This window comes from Monodon monoceros, unplaced genomic scaffold, assembly GCF_005190385.1.
Source record: "Monodon monoceros isolate NGI ecotype Baffin Bay Population unplaced genomic scaffold, NGI_Narwhal_1 Super_Scaffold_18, whole genome shotgun sequence".
Lineage (NCBI taxonomy): Eukaryota > Metazoa > Chordata > Mammalia > Artiodactyla > Monodontidae > Monodon > Monodon monoceros.
This window is the reverse complement of record NW_021703774.1, coordinates 44963344-44983223: the sequence shown is the minus strand read 5'-3', so window position 1 is coordinate 44983223 and position 19880 is coordinate 44963344. Positions and strand designations below refer to the sequence as shown.

The 19880-nt window shown below is 41.0% G+C and overlaps 1 protein-coding gene across 1 annotated transcript in view; it reads right to left on the bottom strand.

Annotated features, from left to right (window-relative positions):
- COLGALT2 (collagen beta(1-O)galactosyltransferase 2) overlaps positions 1-19880 on the bottom strand; it is a 69891-nt gene that overhangs the window by 35637 nt on the left and 14374 nt on the right. The window contains exons 4-5 of the mRNA XM_029230991.1: positions 17641-17845; positions 11694-11813 (exon numbers count right to left, since the gene is read on the bottom strand). Coding sequence (XP_029086824.1) covers positions 11694-11813; positions 17641-17845 — 325 coding nt within the window. The remainder of the gene's footprint in view (positions 1-11693; positions 11814-17640; positions 17846-19880) is intronic.

Here is a 19880-nt window from a genome sequence, read left to right as displayed (position 1 = left end):
GCTCCATCAGGAAGCGAACACAACCCAATGAACAAACCTTAGCCCTGGGGACAGCCACCAAAAACAACGGGAACTATGAACCTGCAGCCTGTGTAAAGGAGACCCCAAACACAGTATGTTAAGCAAAATGAGAAGACAGAGAAATACATAGCAGATGAAAGAGCAAGGTAAAAACCCACCAGACCAAACAAATGAAGAGGATATACGCAGTCTACATGAAAAAGAATTCAGAGTAATGATAGTAAAGGTGATCCAAAATCGTGGAAATAGAATGGAGAAAATACAAAAAACATTTAATAAGGACCTAGAGGAACTAAAGAGCAAACAAACAATGGTGAACAACGCAATAAATGAAATTAAAAATTCTCTAGAAGGGATCAATAGCAGAAAACCTGAGGGAGAAGAACAGATAAGTGACCTGGAAGATATAATAGTGGAAATAACTACCACAGAGCAGAATAAAGAAAAAAGAATGAAAAGCATTGAGGATAGTCTCAGAGACCTCTGGGACAACATTAAACACACCAACATTCGATTTACATGGGTCCCAGAAGAAGAAGAGAAAAAGAAAGGGGCTGAGAAAATATTTGAACAGATTATAGTTGAAAACTTCCCTAATATGGAAAAGTAAATAGTCAAGTCCAGGAAGCATAGAGAGTCCCATAGAGGATAAATCCAAGGAGAAACACGCCAAAACACATATTAATCAAACTATCAAAAATTAAATACAAAAACAAAATATTAAAAGCAGCAAGGGAAAAATAACAAATAACATACAAGGGAATCCCCATAACGTTAACAGCTGATCTTTCAGCAGAAGCTCTGCAAGCCAGAAGGGAGTGGCAGGACATATTTAAAGTGATGAAAGGGAAAAACCTACAACCAAGATTACTCTACCTGGCAAGGATCTCATTCAGAGTCAACAGAGTAATTAAAATCTTTACAGACAAGCAAAGGCTAAGAGAATTCAGCACCACCAAACCAGCTTTACAGCAAATGCTAAAGGAACTTCTCTAGGCAGGAAACACAAGAGAAGGAAAAGACCTACAATAACAAACCTAAAACAATTAAGAAAATGGTAATAGAAACATTCATATTGATAACTACCTTAACTGTAAATGGATTAAATGCTCCAACCAAAAGACATAGATTGGCTGAATGGATACAAAAACAAGACCCTTATATATGCTGTCTACAAGAGACCCACTTCAGACCTATGGACACATTCAGACTGAAAGTGAGGGGTTGGAAAAAGATATTCCATGCAAGTGGAAATCAAAAGAAAGCTGGAGTAGCAATTCTCATATCAGACAAAATAGACTTTAAAATAAAGACTATTACAAGAGACAAAGAGGGACACTACATAATGATCAAGGGATCGATCCAAGAAGAAGATATAACAATTGTAAATGTTTATGGACCCAACAAAGGAGCACAATATATAACACAAATGCTAACCAACCATAAAAGGGGAAATTGACAGTAACACAATAATAGTAGGGGACTTTAACCCCACTTTCACCAATGGACAGATCATCCAAAATGAAAATAAATAAGGAAGCACAAGCTTTAAATTATACATTAAACAAGATGAACTTAATTGATATTTATCAGACATTCCATCCAAAAACAACAGAATACACTTTCTTCTCAAGTGCTCATGGAACCTTCTCCAGGATAGATCACATCTTGGGTCACAAATCAAGCCTTGGTAAATTTAAGAAAATTGAAATCGTCTCAAGTATCTTGTCTGACCACAACGCTACAAGACTAGATACCAATTACAGGAAAAAATCTGTAAAAAATACAAACACAGGGAGGCTAAACAATACATTGCTAAATAACCAAGAGATCACTGAAGAAATCAAAGAGGAAATCAAAAAAATACCTAGAAACGAATGACAATGAAAACACGATGACCCAAAACCTCTGAGATGCAGCTAAAGAAGTTCTAAGAGGGAATTTTATAGCAATACAATCCTACCTCAAGAACAAGAAACATCTCAAATAAACAACCTAACCTTACACCTAAAGCAAATAGAGAAAGAACAACAAAAAAACCCCGAAGTTAGCAGAAGGAAACAAATCATAAAGATCAGATCAGAAATAAATGAAAAGGAAATGAAGGAAACAATAGCAAACATCAATAAAACTAAAAGCTGGTTCTTTGAGAAGATAAACAAAATTGATAAACCATCAGCCAGACTCATCAAGAAAACAGGGGAGAAGACTTTGATTCAACAAATCAATAGAATTAGAAATGAAAAAGGAGAAGTAACAACTGACACTGCAGAAATACAAAGGATCATAAGAGATTACTATAGGCAACTCTATGCCAATGAAATGGACAACCTGGAAGAAATGGACAAATTCTTAGAAAAGCACAACCTTCCGAGACTGAACCAAGAAGAAACAGAAAATATAAACAGACCAATCACAAGCACTGAAATTCAGACTGTGATTAAAAATCTTCCAACGAACAAAAGCCCAGGACCAGATGGCTTCACAGGTGAATTCTATCACACATTTAGAGAAGAGCTAACACCCATCCTTCTCAAACTCTTCCAAAATATAGCAGAGGGAGGAACACTCCCAAACTCATTGTACAAAGCCACCATCACCCTGAAACCAAAACCAGACAAAGAAAGAAAACTACAGGCCGATATCACTGATGAACATAGATGCAAAAATCCTCAACAAAATACTAGCAAACAGAATTCAACAGCACATTAAAAGGATCATACACCATGATCAAGTGGGGTTTATCCCAGGAATGCAAGGATTCTTCAATATACTCAAATCAATCAATGTGATAAACCCTATTAACAAATTTAAGGAGAAAAACCATACGATCATCTAAATAGATGCAGAAAAAGCTTTTGACAAAATTCAACACCCATTTATGATAAAAAAAAAACCTGCAGAAAGTAGGCATGGAGGGAACTTACCTCAACATAATAAAGCCATATATGACAAACCCACAGCCAACATCATTCTCAATGGTGAAAAACTGAAACCATTTCCACTAAGATCAGGAACAAGACAAGGTTGCCCACTCTCACCATTATTATTCAACATAGTTTTGGAAGTTTTAGCCACAGCAAAAAGAAATAAAAGATTTCCGAATCGGAAAAGAATAAGTAAAACTGTCACTGTTTGCAGATGACATGATGCTATATATACAGAATCCTAAAGATGCTACCAGAAAACCACAAGAGAAAATCAATGAATTTGGTAAAGTAGCAGGATACAAAATTAATGCACAGAAATCTCTTGCATTCCTATACACTAATGATGAAAAGTCTGAAAGAGAAATTAAGAAAACATTCCCATTTACCACTGCAACAAAAAGAATAAAATACCTAGGTATAAACCTACCTAAGGAGACAAAATACCTGTATGCACAAAACTAAAAGACACTGATGAAAGAAATTAAAGATGATACAAACAGATGGAGAGATATACTGTGTTCTTGGATTGGAAGAATCAACATTGTGAAAATGACTATACTACCCAAAGCAATCTACAGATTCAGTGCAATCTCTATCAAACTACCAATGGCATTTTTCACAGAACTAGAACAAAAAATTTCACTTTGTATGGAAACACAAAAGACCCTGAATAGCCAAAGCAATCTTGAGAAAGAAAAACAGAGCTGGAGGAATCAGGCTCCCTGATTTCAGACTACACTACAAAGCTACAGTAATCAAGACAGTATGGTACTTGCACAAACACAGAAATATAGATCAATGGAACAGGATAGAAAACCTAGAGATAAACCAATTCACATATGGTCACCTTATTTTTGATAAAGGAGGCAAGAATATACAATGGAGAAAAGACAGCCTCTTCAATAAGTGGTGCTGGGAAAACTGGAGAGCTACATGTAAAAGAATGAAATTAGAACATTCCCTAACACCATACACAAAAATAAACTCAAAATGGATTAAAGACCTAAATGTAAGGCCAGACACTATAAAAATCTTAGAGGAAAACATAGGAAGAACACTCTAAGACATAAATCACAGTAAGATCCTTTTTGACCCACCTCCTAGACAAATGGAAATAAAAACAAAAATAAACAAGTGGGACAAAATGAAACTAAAAGCTTTTGCATAGCAAAGGAAACCATAATCAAGACCAAAAGACAACCCTCAGAATGGGAGAATATATTTGCAAATGAAGCAACTGACAAAGGATTAATCTCCAAAATATACAAGCAGCTCATGCAGCTCAATAACAAAAAAACAAACAACCCAATCCAAAAATGGGCAGAAGACCTAAATAGACATTTCTCCAAAGAAGATATACAGATTGCCAACAAACCCATGAAAGGATGCTCAACATCACTGATCATTAGAGAAATGAAACTCAAAACTCCAATGAGGTATCACCTCACAGTGGTCAGAATGGGCATCATCAAAAAATCTACAAACAATAAATGCTGGAGAGGGTATGGAGAAAAGGGAACCCTCTTGCACTGTTGGTGGGAATGTAAATTGATACTATGGAGAACAGTATGGAGCTTCCTTAAAAAACTACAAATAGAACTACCACACGACCCAGCAATCCCACTACTCTGCATATACCCTGAGAAAACATTAATTCAAACAGTCAGGGGCTTCCCTGGTGGCACAGTGGTTGAGAGTCCACCTGCCGATGCAGGGGACACGGGTTCGTGCCCTGGTCCAGGAAGATCCCACATGCCGTGAAGCGGCTAGGTCCATGAGCCATGGCCGCTGCGCCTGCGCGTCTGGAGCCTGTGCTCCGCAACGGGAGAGGTCAGAACAGTGAGAGGCCCACGTACCGCAAAAAAAAAAAAAAAAAAGTCATGTACCACAATGTTCACTGCAGCTCTATTTACAGTAGCCAGGACATGGAAGCAACCTAAGTGTCCATCGACAGATGAATGGATAAAGAAGATGTGGCACATATATACAATGGAATATTACTCAGCCATAAAAAGAAATGGAATTGAGTTATTTGCAGTGAGGTGGATGGACCTAGAAACTGTCATACCGAGTGAAGTAAGTCAGAAAGAGAAAAACAAATACCGTATGCTGACACATATATATGGAATCTCAAAAAAAAAAAAAAAAGGTTCTGAAGAACCTAGGGGCCAGACAGGAATAAAAACGCAGATGTACAGAATGGACTTGAGGACACGGGGAGGGAGAAGGGTAAGCTGGGACGAAGTGAGAGAATGGCATGGGCATATATACACTACCAAATGTAAAACAGATAGCTACTGGGAAGCAGCTGCATAGCACAGGGAGATCAGCTCGGTGCTTTATGACCACCTAGATGGGGGGTGGGATAGGGAGGGTGGGAGGGAGATGCAAGAGGGAGGAGATATGGGGATATATGTATATGTATAGCTGATTCACTTTGTTATATAGCAGAAACTAACACACCATTGTAAAGCAATTATACTCCAATTAAGATGTTAAAAAAAAAAAAGTGTTAGCCATTGTTGTTATACCCCATCTCCACCCAGCCCAAACTCTTCTCTGATCTCAGAAACTCCAGTCTGAAATTCATAAACTCCCTGATATTTTCAGTCCCTTCACTTTTTCTTAATGTCTCTTTGCCTTTTTGTTTTGACTAAAACTTGGCTTTCCTTTGAGGACACTGCCTCCCTTTCAGCTGTCAGAGTGAATGCTGATTTTTCTCATGTCCCCCAACTCACTGCAAACTGTTTCTCTTTCATCCTTCAAAAACTGGCTTCTTTGAAGCATATTTTAGCACTCTGTACCTCCTAATCATGTTCCCTCAGCCACTGATGACTCCAACCTCTGGCTCACAGTTTCAGTGTCCCTGCCATCGTTCTTACAAACCTCAGCATCCACATGGTGATCCATCCAACAACCAACAATCTAGAACCAACAATCATTCTTTCAGTGACCCACTACCATGTCTGCATCCATCACACCCTTCTTGTTCTCACCCTCATCAGTACCCAACCTAGATTTCATGGTTCATCCCTTGTAAGACCCTTGATTCCCTCTACTGATCTTGCTCTTGGCAAAAGCCCAATCCTAGTTAAACCTGACTGTCCTCTTAGCACCAAGAAGAACACCAAGAAAGAAATTCACACAACTGCGTTTACTGAGTCACTTCAAAATTATAGCCACAGATGTCAAATTGGCGCTCGATACTGCCAAATGATGCAACTGTACTTCCCTAGTAAATTTATTTTCCCATTCCCTGAGAGGTCTATTTTATGTCTTGCTCTCTCTCCTGGAATCTTCAACATCTCTCTTGAGCTGTTGACTGGACTATATATGTCATAGAGAAAATGTTTAAAGCCAAACTAGACCTACCTTTTCCTTCCACCTCAAGTCTACAAACCCAGCTGCATCTCTGTCTACGCATTCTGCCTTCCCATCTGCGATAGCATCCCTGTTCTATCTAGAACTTGTTTTCTCAAGGATCTTAAATTATCTTTTTGCTACATCATTAAATTCTCCCTATATTTTGGATTTTTCTCATCAGCATACAAACATGCTAAAACCCTACCTAAAAACCCCCCACAAACAGCATAAAAGACAAAACAAAACAACCTCTCCCTTGATTTGTCACTCTCTTATAGCCACTACCCTACTTCTCTATTCCCGTGCCAACAAGAGTCCACTTTCTCACCTCCCCATGGCCCTCTCTTCAGCCAACTCCAGTGGGCTTTATTCCAATCATTTGCACTGACGTGGTTCTTATCAAGGTCATCACAGATCTCTACCTTGAGAGAACCAGTGATCAGTTCTGTAACCTCATTTGACTTCACTTCTCAACAGCATCTGGTTCCTTTTTGAAACACTTCTTCATTTTTCCTTCCAGCTTTCTGCCTGTTTGTGTCCTCCAGGGATCTGTCCTCCACTCTCTCCTTTTCTACGTTCTCCTACAAAACAAGTTCACACTGTTCCATGGCTTCAAATATCCTTTTAATGCTGATGACTCTCAAATGTCTATTTCCAACTGGAGTCTCTTCCCTGAACTCCAGATTCATATATCCAAGTATCTCCTAAGCTTTCAATTTAGATGTCTAATAATTATCTTAAGCTTATATGACCACAACTTCCCTCCCTAAGTCTTTTCCTGTAAAGCCATTCCCATTTCGCTACATGGTATACTAGGCCAAAATCCTGGAGTCATTATTGATTCCTTTCTTTCCTTCATGGGCTGCATCCAGGTCTCAGTATGTCCTGTTGGCTCTACCCCCAAAATATATCCCAAATCCACCTGCTTCTCATCACCTTCCTACTACAGTTTGCATTCCAACCACCATCATCTCTCACCAGGAAAGATGTACTGGTCCCTTTACACTCTAGTATCCACACCCCAGCCTGAGTGATTTACCTAAATACATAAATCACATCATGCCACTCTCCCTGCACCACCCACATAGAATCCTGTTACCCAAAGAATAAAGTCCAAATTCCTTATTGTGGCCACAAGGCTCTGCATGATCTGGACAGTTCTTCCACCATAACCCCATCTCCTACTCAACTTCTCATTCTGTACATGCCAAACACACTGGCCTGTTGTTCTTGGAGTACCCCAGCCTGTTTCCTAACAGCCTTTGCATGTGCTGTTCTTTCTGCTTGAAACACTCTTCTCCCAAATATTCATGTGGCTACTTCCTTGATATATTGTATATTTCTCTGTGTTGGAATATAAATTCCTTGATGGCAGAGCTTCGCTGGTTTTGTTGACTGCTGCATCCCCAGCATATGAACAATCCATGGAACAAAGTATGTGTTTAATAAATACTTATAGCCTGATGCTCTCTTCTAAAGCCTTCCTTGCATCCTTACTGCTTTTAGAATGGGCATCGTACTTTAGCTGAGCATTCAAGAATCATAACGATTAAACCACTCCAACACTCAAACTTTATTGCCTTCTACTGTTTAAAGCGTACTCTCTTCCAGGGTGTGAATGCTTTTTGAACAATGCCTTTGTTCAGTCTGTTTCCTCTACGTATAGTGCCCTCACCATAACACTCCCTTTGTTTAAACTCCACACTTCTATCAAAGCCCAGCTTAAGAACTGTCAGGCTCTCCTAGATCACACCAGCCCACAGCGATCTCTCCTTACTCCAAATTCCTACTGCCCTTATAACTGCTCCTTTCACAAAGCAATATACTGCATCATTGGGGTCTTTTTAAAATGTCTGTCCTGTCTCCCTAGTTAAATATAAACACCCAAAACAGAATTGGTTGTAAAATGTTGTGAATCCCCAGTGCCCTCATAGAGTGACTCATACATTGTAGGTAGGCATTCGGTGTTTGTACATAAATTTTATGCCTCTTCTAATGCTTCAGTTGTACAGTCTATTAGCAGCCATTTATTAACTGCCCATTGGGCTCCAGATGAACTAGTGCGTTTAGCATCTAGTTCATCTTTCCTGAGGACACTTGACAGCTATGATTTCATCTTCACCAGCCTCTTCTTAATCCTACATAGGCCTTCAGTGTGTGTTTCTGCATTATTACCCTCAAAGGTTTATTTTCCAATTATTTTATTATCCCAATTATGCTCTGTCTTTTAAAATTCAGGATCTAAAATTTTAACAAAATTATAACTAGAGAAGGTAAATACAAGAATTAAATAAAACGCCATATATAAAGTGCCTCTCACTAGAGTTGGAGTGTACGGGGGATCAATAACGACAGCTATAAATTACAGGTTCTTCCCAAATGAAATCTACCTGCCTAGCATAGTGTTGTACATATTTGTAATCATTAAAATTGATTTTGACAGTGTGTGTGTTTCTGTGTACAGGGAACTTTCTATGCTCTCAGTTCTGTGGGGGAAAAGAAGAGAAGGCAAGGCTCTGGTCAGCCTCTCTGGGTGGACATTTACTTGGAGTCAAGATTGAAAGCCATGGCATGGGGATGATAAGGAGACACACATTACCAAGCATTAAATGGAGCCCTAATAATAGCAACACCTCTTTGTTTTATGGAGTTGATGTATATTCTTTTATTTGCTCCTCTCAACCCAGCAAAGTCAGTGTTATTATCCTCACTCCACAGATAAAGGAACTAAAGCTCTGAGAGGTTGATTCTCCCTTCTTACATGATAGAGCCTGGGTTCAAGTCCATTATTCTGGCTTCATGTTGCATGTTCTTTGCAACACAGTTTTTATTCATCTGCTCATTCTTTCATTCACTCGTCTGGTCATGCATTCACCAAATATTTGTTTGTTACCAATTATATGTCAGGCACTGTGCTAGGTGACTGGGATAGAAGGCAATAAGATACTGCCCTTGGCCTCTGGGTCTACAACACAGAGAAGAGGCAGAGACACTATGGATTAAAGAAATTCACAAAATAAATTCCTAAGGGCTGGTCCTAGACATACTATCCCAGTGAACCAGCTGATCATTCAATCCCAATCCCCATTCCCCCCAAGAATACTCTATTATTCTACTCTATTAGTAATAGAGTATTAATACTACCATTAATACTCTATCATTTCTCCATTATCTCTATTATTCTCTGTACTCATAGAGAACAGTAGTGATCTCTTGCTTCTGTTTTCAAACTCAGGGACATTGAGACCAGGAAAGACCAAATGGCTTGCAAACTATCATGTGTATCAGCAACAAAGGCTGTAATGTCAGGGGTGCTTCGCTCCCCATCCCAGGTATCGTCTACAGATACGCTTTGCTCATCACCACCAATATGTCCCTGGTATACTGGGCTGACTGATGTTTTGCAAACACAATCCTGTGTAAAAACAGTAGGAGAGCTTGCTGTCTAAAGGACCCTTCTGATGAATCTTTATAATTATTATTGTCTTACCTTCTGGTCCTAACCATGTTTCTTAAAAGAAAACATTCTGCTTTCTCTCTATGTCCTTGCTTTTTAATTACTTCTCAAACACTTTAAATTCTGAGTCAGCCTTTTCTGAAACCATTCTTGTTATGGAAATTAGCTGAAGAAAACCCACTGGACCCTTTTTCAGTCCTTATCTTACTTGAACTTCCTTCCATATCTCGTGCTCCTGTTTTCTTAAAATTCTGTGATATCACATTATCTTGTTGATGAATCCCAACTCAACATCTTTAGACTTGATAGAACTTAAGTTTCAGATTCATCTCTCCATCTATCCACTGGGCAACTCATTCATTCATTCAACAAATACTTACTGGGTGCCTACTAGGTGGCAGGGAATGGGCTATGTCTTGAGACTAATATGAACAAGGAATTTGTTGTCTGGAGGTGAGAAGCAGGAAATAGATATTCACAAGCAACTCAATGGGTCTAAAAATGAACTCATGATTTTTCTTTACAAATGTCTCCTTTAATCTACATGCGTTTAAAATTCCTGCAGTCATTCCAGACATTCAAGTCAGAACTTACAAGGTTTCCTCTGCCTCCCTTTTGTTCATCCACAAATTCTTGGTTAAGTCCTTTCAAGTCTATGTCATAAGTTTATCTCCATTCCCACTGCTCCTGCCCTAGCTCAGATCCTCACCATCTTTTGCCTAGTTTACCATGTAATGTCCAAAACGGTCTCTTCACCTCTGACCTAAGACCAGCACCCACTGCCCCATGCTGCTCCAGCCATGTTTCTCTTACCACGAGTGACCTTTCTAAATCCCGACATTTCAACCTTTCAACCTGACATTTCGCTGCTAAAATCTCTTTTAAATCTCCCTTCCCTTCAGGAAAAGTCCAAACGTCTTCTTATACATTAGAGGTCCTTCTAACTGGGCTCCTGCCTACCTTCCAGCCCTGCTTCCCATTGTGCCTTCCCAATCACCCCGACTGTCAACATACACACATCCTATGCTCTAGTGATGAATGACAGAGTTTCTCAGATACTGCATGAAAATTCAGTGCAAATATTCCCTCCTTTGGGTAGCCATTTCCAGCATCTTCCCTTAGGCAGAGTGCTTTTGTTACTTTCTCCTTTGGACACCACTGCTCATTACACATAATAATTAGTGTAGTCCCTGATCATTGAGCATTTACCAGTTCTGACATCATGCCAGACCCAGAGGCAATATGATACAGTGTTTAAGAATCTCAGCTTTGGAGATAGCAAGGTTGGTTCAAATCCCAATGTATCATTTATTTAGCAGAATGATCTACAGCAAGATACTTAAACTCTCTACATCCCAATGTCTTCATCTTTAATATGAGCAATAATAAAACCTTTCATTGAGTTGTTGTAAGGATTAATGAGACAAAGTACAAAACATGTTTAGTATGGTATCTGTTACTCCATAAGCTATTATTAAGTTGAAGTCATAATTATTGTTTTTGCTAGTATACTTTTTACATATATCATGGGGAATTTGCCCCCAAACCCTAGATGTTTTATCTTCATTTCACAACTAAGGGGGTTAGATTACTTGCCCAAAGTCATATAATTAGAAAGCAACAAAGTTAGATTTTAAATCCATAGACAAAATACCATTATAGCCCTTAGGACACTGTGTGAAATGTATTTACTGTGTACCCAGCTCTCCACGTGGAAGGGAAGCTCCCTGAAGGCAAAGACTTTGTCATATTCATATTTCACATAGGAAAAGTTTGAGAATGAATGAACAAATGAACAACTATGTTTCAGCCTTGGCTGACTGATGGCTGTGAGATTCCAGTCCTGGGAGAGGGAAAAAGTGGCTGGTATGTTCACAGTGGCAACGGAACATGAGCCACTACCAGGCCCCTGGGTCACTCACTCATTGCTTCTATCTGCACATGGATGAGGTTCTCAATGTCCTCCTGTAGGGTCTGATGGGGCTTCAGGGGGATGGGCAGGTAGCCGTAGTGCTCTCTGTTGCAGAGGTGCATCTGGATGCCTGAGGACACAAGAGAGGGACAAAACTGGCCAATCAGAAAATACACTTCTTAGTTCTACAGTGACAACTAAGAAAAAAGAGACTAGGCTGTGGCCAAAGCTGAGTTGGGCACTGAAATTGAACAAGTAGTTGTTCCGGGCAGGTTGTGTAGACCTCAAAAATGCTCCTTTATTAAGAAAGTGTAACCAGAATTTGGGGCAAATAAAAACCCTGGGCCATTCTTCGGCTCAGAGGAAATTGATTTTTTTCTCTCTGAAGAGAAAGCATCCTTGTGGCCTGAAATGAACACTAAAGGCATGACGGGATCAAAAAGGAGGCAAGGAATTCCCGCTCCAGAGAACAGAATGGAACACTGTAATCCACCTACAGGAAATAAAGAGAAAATGAGGAATAAAAGCCACATTTGATATGAAAGCAAACAGGAAAATCCTGTAAGGCTGACAGATTATTAAAGTAACTCTAAGCATATGTAGAACAAAAAATAAAAAACAAAGGAAACTTAAAAATTTCCATGATTCTCCATGGTTTGATTTCTTCTCTTAGCACGCATGGATTTGGAGTCAACCAACAGACATGAAACTTCTATAAAAGAGTCAGAAAGGGACAAAAGAAAGTCTGCATTTCAAGTCCTGTTAAGAACTTTCAGTATGACAATACCAGAGACATAGCACAGCCCTCTTGTTTTCAAAACCCGTCTTCACAGCCCCAGCTGGCTAACTCCAAGAGTTATATATAGCACCTGTGTTCAACCAGGTAGCTATGAATATTGGAATCGAGAGGGTCTCAGAGAGATCCAGCAACTGACAGTCCTGACTAATGAAAAGACTGCTTAGGTAAAAAGATGAGTCTGCCAAGCACTGGTCCATGTGTCCAAGCTTCTGATCTGTTAATTTCTATAATCACCTATGCTTTGCAGACAGAGAATTACCTGCATAGCAACTTCTCTATTTTGTGCAGATGAAATTTCCTCCAGTCAGCTGCATCCCCTGCCAAATCAGGTGGAGCTGTCTTGTGGCATTAACAGAGAAGAACGAACAAAGAAAAGAGCTCTTATCCTCCCCTTTACTGAACCCGGCTCCCACCAGGGCTGGTCCAGCAAGCACTGTCACTTCTCTTGCCTTCACCAACAGGACTCACTAGCCCTACTGTTTGCCGACATGAATGCTTCTGAGAAACTTCAAATCCAAACGGACCCTCTTGCAAAGTCGTGATGAATTCAGGAAACAGAAGGGAAATGATTTAATGTTTAGGTTGCCTCTCTACCCTAATTAGGTAAATAATTTTACCATTCAATTTTCCAAAGCTTCAGTAAAAAGGGGAGGTGAGACCTAGCCAAGCTATCCATCAAGTGTGAGGGGAGAAGAAAGGCATTTTCAGACGTGCAAGGTCATATTTACTTGCCATCACACTTCCTCAGACAGTGACTGGATGATGTGGAAGAAGAAGGAGAAGAAAGAGGGGAAGGGGGAGGAAAGGAGGAGGGGGAGGATTACAAAAAAAACCCAAAAAACCAGGAATACGCAGGACATAGTGAACAGGAGAATCAATACAGAAGAGAAGAGGAGGGAGTTGCAGCTCCGCAGCTGTGGCACCTCTCACGTTAGAGAACAACAGGAGGCTCCAGGACAGACATCTTTACACACACACACAAAGAACATCTGCTAAATCTGACCATTCTAAGAGGAGTTTTAGACAGTCAGGGATTAGTTTTGGATGGCGTTAGTAATAATAAAACTAAGCAAATATAAAAGGCAATTGTTAAGTCAGATATGAAAGGAAAACTAGCCATAGTCCATAAATGGAATTAGGTTCACATGATTATAAGAGCAAAAACACTGACCATGGCTCTTTCTTAAAGTACCACATAACTACATCAAGAGGACAGGGTGACGGAAAGAATGCGTTTGCGTGAACGTGGCAGAGGGAGGGGAGAGGACTAACTCCTCCTCTTCACTAGTGAGTCAATAGGTATTTTCCTGAAGCAAAACCAGAAAATCAAGAAGCAGTATTATAAACATGCTACTTAGAAACATGGATGTGACTATTACACTTGTACCATCATCTAGAAGAGTTAAAAGTGCTTGTCTTCTACAAGAAGGAAATGGTACAGGGAGGTGACACCCAGTGGACTTCTGATTTTATAATAAACTGTGGGGGACTATTCGGATTGATTCAACTATCTACCTGGATAATTGGATAAAAATATAAAAAATTTAAAAGAAAATGTGTTGGTAATTAGATAAAATCTATGAAGGAACTTGGCACTCAGTGAAAGCTACTTCTGGGGCAAACAATTTTCTCTTTGAAAAAGAATGGTGAAGGATACTATACCTTGAAGGCCTGTACTTCTTTTATGAAGATAGCAAACATTTTCTTGCACTCACTTAGTACCTTAACATTGCAAGATTGATCTACCATCAAGATTGATGGCCTGTACTTCTTTTATGAAGATAGCAAACATTTTCTTGCACTCACTTAGTACCCTAACATTGCAAGATTGATCTACTTACCTTTATCCTTGGTGATGGAAGCTCAGAGTTTGAGAAGCTGTGATTTGCCCAAGGTCACACCTCTGTCGCTAAAGAGCCATTAGTGCCAAACGTCTGCCCCTAAAGAGCCAACGTCAAGTATCTCTCTACCCACCCAGGATTTGGAAACCGAGTCTCAAAACCAGTAAACACTCTGGATTGCCATCCCCGTGCATGGGAGGCACTTTCAAGCACTCCCCGTGACATGCAGGAGGAAGCTCTGCCTGCCCGTCACCCACATCTCTTGCCTCTTTTGACTCGCGGCAGACATGTGGAGGATGACTGGCTGGTGCCAGAGATGGTTACTGTGGCCGTGACACACAGCCCAGATCACTGGCCACAGCGGGAGGTGAACTCCCAGCCCTGGCTTCATTAGAGCCACGGAGACTTGCCCATGACCCCTGTGCTCTCTTCTTGGGCTGGATGGGCAGGCACGCCCCAGCACTCCAGCACCCTTGGATTGCCCCTGTCACTCCTCACCCACATGTGGCAATGCCTGGAGTTGGAGGTGAAAGATTAAGGGTCGAGGTTTGTGCTTAGATGGTCCTGCCTGGGACATGTGGACCCTCTATTTCCTTCTGGACATTTAAAAAAGGATACTCCATGGGACTTCCCCGGTGGTGCCGTGGTTAAGAATCCTGCCAATGCAGGAGACACAGGTTCGAGCCCTGGTCTGGGAAGATCCCACGTGCTGCGGATCAACTAAGCCCAGGTGCCACAACTATTGAGCCTGCACTCTACAGCCTGTAAGCCACAACTACTGAGCCCGTGCACCACAACTACTGAAGCCTGCACGCCTAAAGCCCATGCTCTGCAACAAGAGAAGCCACCGCAGTAAGAAGTCTGCGCACCACAATGAAGAGTAGCCCCCGCTCGCCACAACTAGAGAAAGTCCGCGTGCAGCAACAAAGACGCAACACACCAAAAAAAAAAAAAAAAAAAAAGATACTCCAATGGATGATCCATAGCTAGGGAGCTTTATAAGAGTGAGAACAAAAGAATATAAATCATCTTTCATCAAGACTCTTTCAAGAGAGAAAGGAAGTGCTTTGCTTTGAACCTAAGAGGGAAAGAGCTTAGAAACACTCCATGGGCTGCACAGAACTCCAGGCTCATTCAAGTCTCTTCTAAAAATACTTCAAGCTGAGTAAAAGTGCTGTTTTAGAGCCACACGACCGTCAGGAAAGCTCTTTCATTCCCCCAAATGACAGTCATTCTTTCCTATCTTGACTCCTGCCCTATTCACAGTTTGTACCACTGATCTGACCCCTCAGCTTTCACTGCTTCATAACTATTATTTGTTTCCACATGTAAAGATCTTATCTCCCCCACTGTCACAGAGCCTAACACAATGCTAGGCACAGCAGGAAAGCCTACAGGACTGACCCTCTCTCCTTGTTTTTCTGCCTCTCTCCTCCCAGCGGAATCATCAAACAGCTCTGGGCCTCTGCACCTGCTTTCAATGTCCTGGGTAGGCCTATGGGAATCTGACCAATAAAGAATGAAGTCAAAGTGAACAGGCCAAGCAAGGGGCATAGCTGAAAAATTCCTATCTAGCTCATGTCATTCTTCCAGCCCCAAATCCAATTCTTGGTTTTAAAAACTGTATCATAATAATTTAGTGACTGGGTCACAATAATGCCTTGTGCAATGTCTATCAAGGAGGCCTTTGTTATGCAAAGATCATTATTGTAATTGTTAATAGCTCAATTTCTTGGAGCATCTTTACTTCAAGCTCTTAAGCAAAAGGACTGGCACAAGTTGAAGGACTGGGAAGGCCCTGAGTCTGCTTCCCATCCTGGAGAAATCAGAGCCAATCACAGACCAAGCGGAAAGAAGCAGTTACCATTAACGCTGACACAAGGACCTTCATGAAAACTTCCAATCCACATGAGTATGACAACTTGCTTTTGCCCTGACACAGACCTAAAACATGTCTACACCTGGCCAAAGGGTCTAAATGGTTCTAGCTGCCAAGGGAAAAAATAATCAGCTTTCCACATTTCCACCAAATATTCTCATTCCTACCAAATCTACAGTTGATAAGTGGGATACCTAAGGCTTCTAGGATGGCCTGATGAATGAGCTGTAGCTTGAATTTTATTAATATTCGCAGCTGCCAGCAACCTGCCTCCACTGCCTGGGGTCTGTGCATGATCTTATCCACCCTGACTATACAGCCACATGAATTTATACACCATCTGCCCGGTTTCTAAACTCACTTTTGCTAGTGGTTAAGTGGCACATTTCTGGCTCATTGATAATGGGACCTGGCCTCTGACAGGAAGGTCTGAATGATCCTGAGAAGAAAGCCTTGCTTTAGGAATGCTGTGTATCTTCATGTTGAACCACTTTAGTGAATTATATCCTCCCTGACTGCATGTGCAAGGGACACAAGAGTAATAACCTACTTTCCTACTGACTTGTCGTCCTCTAAAAGTCTACAATGGTTCATGAAAGAGTGAAGTCTGGTTTTGCCTTTCCTTCCAGGGGGACTGTGGCAGAGACTGCTGGTTACCTCCCAAAATTTGTTTTCTCCTCCCAGAGAGAGAATTGGGGCTCTAGACTGCATAGAATAAAGACAACATTTTGAGCCTCCCAACATTCTGAGCTAGGTGTTGTCCTATGTCCTAAGTCTGGCTAATGGGCTATGCATGGCAGTGATGTGTTCAACTCCTGGATGGTACCCTTAAAGGGCCGGAGAGTGCCCTCCCCTCTATGGTTTTCACTCAACAGCTGAAATGCATCTATACTGATGAGACATGTTGGATCATAGGATTAAGGACAATACCTCATGGAAGGTGGAGAAGCAACAGAGAAGGAGCCTGGGTCTCTGAAAACTTTGTGGAACAGAGCCACTGTACTAGCTGTGATTTTTTTTTTTTGAGAAGAAATAAACTTCCATTTTTTAAGCCTGGGTCTTCCCCAGTGTACTTTTGGCCCTCTGTCACAGTTTTCTAATTAAGTAAAGAACTCCTATATTGAACAAAGCAATGCAATAGCACCATAAAGAACGAATCACAGGCCCACGGCAACCACCACCTTTTTTTTTTTTTTTTTAAGGAGAGTGGATTCTTGGGTAGGGACCAGTCCTGGCTCTTGGTCATTGGTGCTCACAGGGACAGCAACACAGAGGGTGCTGGTATGGTTACTGCGGACAATTAATTGCCTCTAACACTACTTGAATAGGAAGACTATTTCCTTATTAAGAGTGTTTTTTTAATAAAATGCCCAAAACAACGGAGCTGGTTATTTGCAGTGTTTCCATGGTGGCAGTACAACCGCATACAAACAAGTACCTGCTTGCCTGCTGGAGAAGGCAAAGACGATGATGTCATCAAAGGTCCAGGTGTAGTCCTGGTGCGGGGGGTAGAACATCAGCTTGTCAGAGGCTTCCTTCCTGAGGTCAATTAGGAATGTGGAGTGGACCATGGGGACCGGAAAACAGCCCAACCTCTTCCATTCTCTAATCTGAAGATAGTCTGGGGTCCGTTTATAGAAGCCCTGTAAGGAACAAATGGCTGGGTTATGTTCACTGATCTGAGAGCTTCCTCTTTCCCAATCTTCTCTTTGGCTGACTCCTAAGTCATCACCGGTTAAGTACAAGTCCCCAAGCAAAGTCACCTTCTCTCTTCTTATCTTGGCCTAAGAATTTCCAGCTGAGCTCAGGAAATGCTATTTACATATAAAACAATACTAAAAGCGTCCTGTTACCAGAAATAATTTTGGCTTCAGCATATCTCTTGATTTAATAGTTTCATAAAAGTATACTTTGTGTTGACTAATGATTGAATATGACATGAGTTATCAGAGGTGGTAGAGCAGAGCAGTTAAGAACACATGTTCTGGGATCTGGCTGTCTGAGGTTAAATCACAACTCAGCTACTTACTGTCTGTAGGTATTGGTCAGGTTACTCAACCTTGCTGTGCCTATTTCCTCATCTGTAAAATAGGAATGATGGCGCTATCTACTCCATGGGGTTGTCTGTAACAATTAAGGAAGGTAAACCTGAAAAGTGCTTAGAGCAGTACCTAGCACCAAGAAAGCATCAATAAATATTGGCTATTATTAAAATGACTACATTACATTGGCTGATATTTTTAACTAAACATGCAGTACTTAAACATATAAATGGGGTCTTTTTTCAATGCAATTACTTATTCACTATCCTGATGGAGCTGCCACTGCTCCACACTTTTGGGGGGATTCCCCTTTTGAAAGTTCCCTCTGGGCAAGCACACAGGACAACCAATGCCCTTACTTTGTGGTTTTTGAACACACTGGTTTGGAGCAACCCAGCTTGTTTTCCCTCCAAACTCAACTGTTCATTCAACAAACATCTACTGAGTGCCTAGTGTAATCCAGGCTGTGTTAGATGCTGGAGGCTTAGCAGTAAATTGACAACCCCAGTGTTATTAGCCCTCACGGGGTGCAGAAACCACTGGAGCTTTATACTCCAGTGGCACCAATTATAACTTGACTATTGCCAAAGCTCAAACCCATTCCAGAGAAGGTGAAGATGTGTCTTGACAAAACATACTTAAAAGCATGTGAAGCTTGGAAAGGCATTTCCAAAAACATTTTAGGCAACGGCAGGCTCATGGAATGAGTGTAAAGTTTCACAGGGCCAGCACTCCGAAGGGCACAATACTCAGTAGTTGCAAAAGTTCTCTCATATTCATTAATCAGTCACATTCCCTTACGGTCACACTTTCTGCAGTGGTGTCAGTACCCACACATTAGGCACTGCAGCCTCGTCTCTGACATTTCTTTCAGGGTCTCAACTAGTGTTCTAGCTGAGCTAATGCTCACACTGACCACGTGGTAAGGAAGAAGGATCACAAATTAAGACTTAGAAGATGTGCGTCTTAGAGTCATCTTTACCATCTAGCTGATTGATCTTAGGCCCATGCTTAACCTCTCTGAGCCTAAGTTTCTTCTCCTGAAAAAATGGGGTAAGAGCTGATTTGTCTATCTCACAGGGTTGTAGAAGGGATCACATGGGATACGGTCTGTGAAGATACTTTGGAAACTGTAATGCATTATATGAAGTATTATTATTCCGACAATTTTTTTATAAGCCTTAAACTTAAGGATCACTTAACATCCTTCAACTTATCAATATTCTTCCAAGGAACAAAGGGAAAACTGGTTCTTCAGAGGACTGCCTAAGAACACATGTCAAATACAAGGTTCTAGACTACTTAGGACAATATTGTCAGAATGAGAAGCTTGGAAAATTCATGATGATAATGAATCACTGAATATCCTGGGGGCAGGGAGGAAGGAAACAGAGAAGGAAAGAAAGAGAGAAAGAGACTTAATATGCTTCCTGCAGACAGGCAGAGGCAATAGATGTGTCATTTTTTCCACATAAACTGAATGTTGTTGGTAATGATTCTGGTTCATTGACCAGATAAAACTGAGGTCAGGGCTTCCCTGGTGGCGCAGTGGTTGAGAGTCTGCCTGACGATGCAGGGGACACGGGTTCGTGCCCCGGTCCGGGAAGATCCCACATGCCGCGGAGCGGCTGGGCCC